Here is a 4,309-nt window from a genome sequence, read left to right on the forward strand (position 1 = left end):
CAAAACCAGCGCCTCCTCCAAATCGAGCGTCAAAACCAGCTGCTCTCCTCCAAATCGAGCACCAAATCCAGCGTTGCCTGCCTCCAAATCGCCTTCCTTTGCCCTCTCTGATCCCCTTTTCATGCCCTTTCATCTGGTTCTGAACCTTGCTGACGGAGACGCCGGAGAAGGGCTCGCGGGCAGGTCTGCAAGCTCTTCCCCGGCAAAAGGGGGAGATACCCCGCTGAGGAAAATCGATGCCGCAGGTTGGAGGTGGCCCAGCAAATCGCAGCGGCGGCTCATCTTCGTCTCCAGCAGCTTCAACCCCGCCAGAAGCTCCACCGCAGTCAGAATCGCTATCCCTACAGCCCTACAGCCAAATGGTTTGTGGTGGCCTGGATGCGGAGGTAGCAATGTCCCTAGTCCAATAGGATTCACTGAATTAGTTCTAATGTCCTGTAGCTTATCTTGGTTCATCCTGACATCTGAAATATCGCTTCTTCTGTCAAGCTTGGGCATCTGTGCTATTTTAGTTTCTGCATTTGGACATAACCTTTGCATTGTTTACTTGATTTCATATATACAAGCCAAGAATCTTTGCAATGATGATACAGAAGTTGTCTCTGCTTGTCTCATGTCGGTAGAGGTAATTTCTGCTTGATACAGAACATGTCCCTGTTTGATACAAAATCTTTGCAATGATGCACCAAATGGATCACATCTATCTTTAAAATGTAGTAGCGCATATGACCAAATATTGCAACTCAGTTGTATAGACATCTATCCTTTTTTATGACCAAATATCGTTGGCTCATTTACAACTTAAAAGGGAGTTGGTGGAGCACATTTGGAACAAGAAGGGCTTCGTCAAAATATATCTACAATTTTACACAGTGTTACATAGTCATATTTAAGGGTCCGTTCCGATTCTTAGGAAATCCGAGAACGCAACAAAGGCTCCGGTGGGCGCAGCGATTCCGTGGAAGCGGTCGATTCCGCCCGTTCAAGCGCCGCAGCGGCTGGCACCCACATTTTCACCGATTCCGGTGGTGGGTATTTACCAACCTGCCATCGGTTACAGCGTACCGGTTCCGCTTCTTTCTTTTTTCCGCCTGGCCACCGAAGACGAAGACAGAGCTCGCGCCTCCGGCCGCTCGACGCCCCCCGGCCAGCCGCTCGACGACCAACCGCCGCGCGCCGCCCCCGCTGCCCGCCCCCACGCGCCGCCCGCCGCCCCCGCGCCTCCACGCGCCAACCGCCGCCCCCGTCGCCCGCCTCCCCCGCCGCCCGCCCCCACGCGCCGCGCGCCGCCCCCGCGTCGTCGCAGAGTTTTGTCCGGCAGAGGAGGCAAGGGCGAGCAGAGGCGCCGAGATGACTCGTATCCTTCCCAACCCCGATTAGATCTGCGCTTTTTTCTTATATTTGCTTGTTTGATCTGTTGTTGTTTCGAATCTGTTCTTGCTCTGTTGCTTCGTCCTTGACTCGCGCGAACGCGGCAATCAGAGGGACCGCGACCGCGAGCGTGTGGCGGCGCGGAAGCCCAACGCCAAGGGGCCCCAGGACGGGCTCACCCCGGAGCAGCGCCGCGAGAGGTGCGTCTCGTCGATTTGATTCTAGTCCCCTTACGTTTCTTGCTTGATTTGTTCGGTGTCCGATACGACCGAATCTCAGTTCGTTCCTGCTGACCCTCTTCTGATCCGGCTTGTGGGATCTTTGCTGGTAGGGACAAGAAAGCGCTGGAGGAGAAGGCGGCTAAGAAGGCGCAGCAGGCGGCGGCCGGCGCCACCGGTACGTCCACGGACAACAAGAACAAGGGCGGCGGCAAGAAGTAGGCGGCACTGGCGCCGCCAACGCGAGCGGCGCAACCTCTGTACGATTATCGATGCCATTAGCTTGTACCTTCGCATCTATAGATGCGATGTTTCTTGGGTCATAAACTCGTCGTCTGCAAGCTTTCAGTTACCCGATACATCATGAATTGGTGATGACAATAATACGTGGTGTTCTGGTTTCGAGGGTCATGTTCTGTTGGCTTTTATGTTCCGTGATCTGTGTGACTTCGCTATTGATGGATCTTTTGAATATCATAACTAGCATACAGGGTGCATGGGCTCTTGTAAGAGAACTCTTGCCATCTGTAAACAACAGTCTACTAGCATGTTGAAACTGGAAAGTATATTATGTTGTTGTTTTGCGGTACTGTCAACCCCAAGCAGAACTTGATGATGTGAGTATATCTAGCTGCTTAAATAGCTTATGCTTGTCAAGGACATAACAGGATTTAGTTCACCATGGTTCTAATATACCAAAAGGCATTCTGATGAAATTCTAGCTTGATGACATATGTTACCATATAATTCTAGTGAGTTGCTGATCTTAGCAACTGAAAGGTAGTGTCAGACTAGACATATTTCCTTTTATTTCTATTTCAGTTATAAGCCATCTCATATAGTCAGTACTGGTATTTAACACAGAACCTAGTTCTTTAGCCTGATCTGACCATATGGGAGTAAATCCTATGTGTGCAGTCATCTTGAGAGTACATATACGATATGGGCTAAATTAGGCAGTTATGTGGTTCTCAATTAGGCAATAATATGGCACTGGAAAAGCAAAATAGTTTACTTTTTTAGGCAATGTTATTGAACATCTAATTTTTAGTATGTCATAGAGAGATAGCAGCATTCCTACTAGATCTAAAAGCAAGTTCTTTGGAACTATTGTTCAGTTTTTGTAACATGATCTGAACTATGACAGAATAGGAGCATTCCTACTAGATCCCATCTGTTGCTCCTTTCATTAGACATGTTCCTCCTTTTTTCTGTATTGCAAACATACCATAAGAGCATGGGTACACTTAATTCACACTTTCCTAACTTTATATCTGTGCTTCTAATTTGTACACAAAACAAACATGTGGTTGTTAGACTATGCAGCTAGCCTACTCAGGCCATTTTTATCCATGTCACATCCCTGTAAAAACCGCAGACAATACCGCACATTGACATCACCTCTTTTAGAGGTCGTGTTCACATTCTTGTGCAGTGACAAACGTGTTCACATTCTTGTGCAGTGACAAAGTAGTTTAATAATATTTAACTGGCATTTAAGTAGTGCTGAGGTATCAATTTAATAATATTTGCAGCAAAGATTCATTTTGGGTTTAGCATTTCTTTATTCCAGTTAAGCATTTTATATTCTGATTCAATTCTTTGTGTTTGTTGCTAGTATGCTAGAACAGGCTCACACAAATCTGATGGTGGAGCCAGTCCAAGCTTTTTTGGTTCTAGAGGATGAGGCCAGGACACTTGGTTTTTTTGTGAATGTTTAGATGGGTGAAAGAAACTGCCTTCGTATACGTTGTAATTTGCTTATTGCTTTTTCTTTGTAACCGCTGAGTTGAATTACCTGTATTAAAAAGGTAGAAACGTCCAGAAGCAAAGAGGGTATGAATCTATCGGGAAACATTACTATTTTATTAATGATTCCCTGTTCCTATTCTATTCCATTCCATTCCTAACTGATAGTTGGGTCGAGGTGCATCTATATATCTTTTGTATTAATTATATATGTCAAACAATTTTAATTATGATATTTTCCTTTCCAAAACGGCCAACTACCTATCCTTACAATTAATTAGCATATAAACAGTCCTATACAGTCTTAGTCAAAACTGATATTTTTACAGGAATCCACAGCTGAAAGCTGTTTCAGCCAAACAGCTTTCAGCTTTCCCACAGCTGTCAGATCACAGCAGTTTTCCCATAGCTGATTCCAGAAATTAGATTTTCAGGAATCCACAGCTGAACCAAGCACACCCTTAATCACACTACCATTGCACAATGAAATGCTGCAATCCGTCTATGAAATCGGGCTATAAAATTGTGCACTTAGAATAACTATTTTATTTTAATGTCAAGCTAACATGACAATCTTATGGTAACCGTACGATGACACCCTCGATTCATACTGGCCTAATGAATCGCAGTGATGCTGCTGCCGCCTCTATCACGCCTCGAGGGCGGTTGGGTCCGTCCTGCCGCGTGCTCGGTCACAATCCGGGCCACCGCTAGCATCAGAATCCAGTTCAGGTGGGATGTCCGCCTCAGTTGCTCACCATAACCACACCTGCCACCCTGGCCACCTGATGGACGAATCGTCGCTTCCATCCCCTCCGCGATGCTACCTCCCCCCTCGCTGCTGCCGTGCTGCTTCTTGTTGTGACCGCCTCCCCCGAAACAGGGTGTGGCACGGGCCATCTTGTCACACGCACCTGTCCACGGTGTGGGCCGTCATGCTCCACGCCGCTGCTGTCATCCGCATCCCGCCG

General features: G+C 47.2%; 1 protein-coding gene across 2 annotated transcripts; it reads left to right on the forward strand.

The window, feature by feature from the left end:
• The first annotated feature begins 363 nt into the window (after positions 1–363).
• Positions 364–1,991, forward strand: LOC112884970 (formin-like protein 3). Of its 2 annotated transcripts, none has more exons than XM_025950621.1 (4): positions 364–386; positions 914–1,357; positions 1,473–1,571; positions 1,703–1,991. In XM_025950621.1, exons 1-4 carry the CDS (start codon positions 379–381, stop codon positions 1,809–1,811), a joined length of 660 nt encoding a protein of 219 aa, XP_025806406.1. In that variant the 5' UTR covers positions 364–378; the 3' UTR covers positions 1,812–1,991. The 2 variants fall into 2 exon arrangements, with proteins under 2 accessions (XP_025806406.1, XP_025806407.1); XM_025950622.1 differs by having other exon boundaries at positions 1,476–1,571.
• Positions 1,992–4,309: the final 2,318 nt, after the last annotated feature.

The sequence above is a fragment of the Panicum hallii genome, chromosome 3 (genome assembly GCF_002211085.1).
Source record: "Panicum hallii strain FIL2 chromosome 3, PHallii_v3.1, whole genome shotgun sequence".
Classification (NCBI taxonomy): Eukaryota; Viridiplantae; Streptophyta; class Magnoliopsida; order Poales; family Poaceae; genus Panicum; species Panicum hallii.

Coding starts and splice junctions, on each gene's coding strand:
- LOC112884970 (XM_025950621.1), top strand. Junction 1,358..1,472: donor CAGAGGCGCCGAGATGACTC/GTATCCTTCCCA, acceptor CTCGCGCGAACG/CGGCAATCAGAGGGACCGCG. Junction 1,572..1,702: donor CCGGAGCAGCGCCGCGAGAG/GTGCGTCTCGTC, acceptor CTTTGCTGGTAG/GGACAAGAAAGCGCTGGAGG.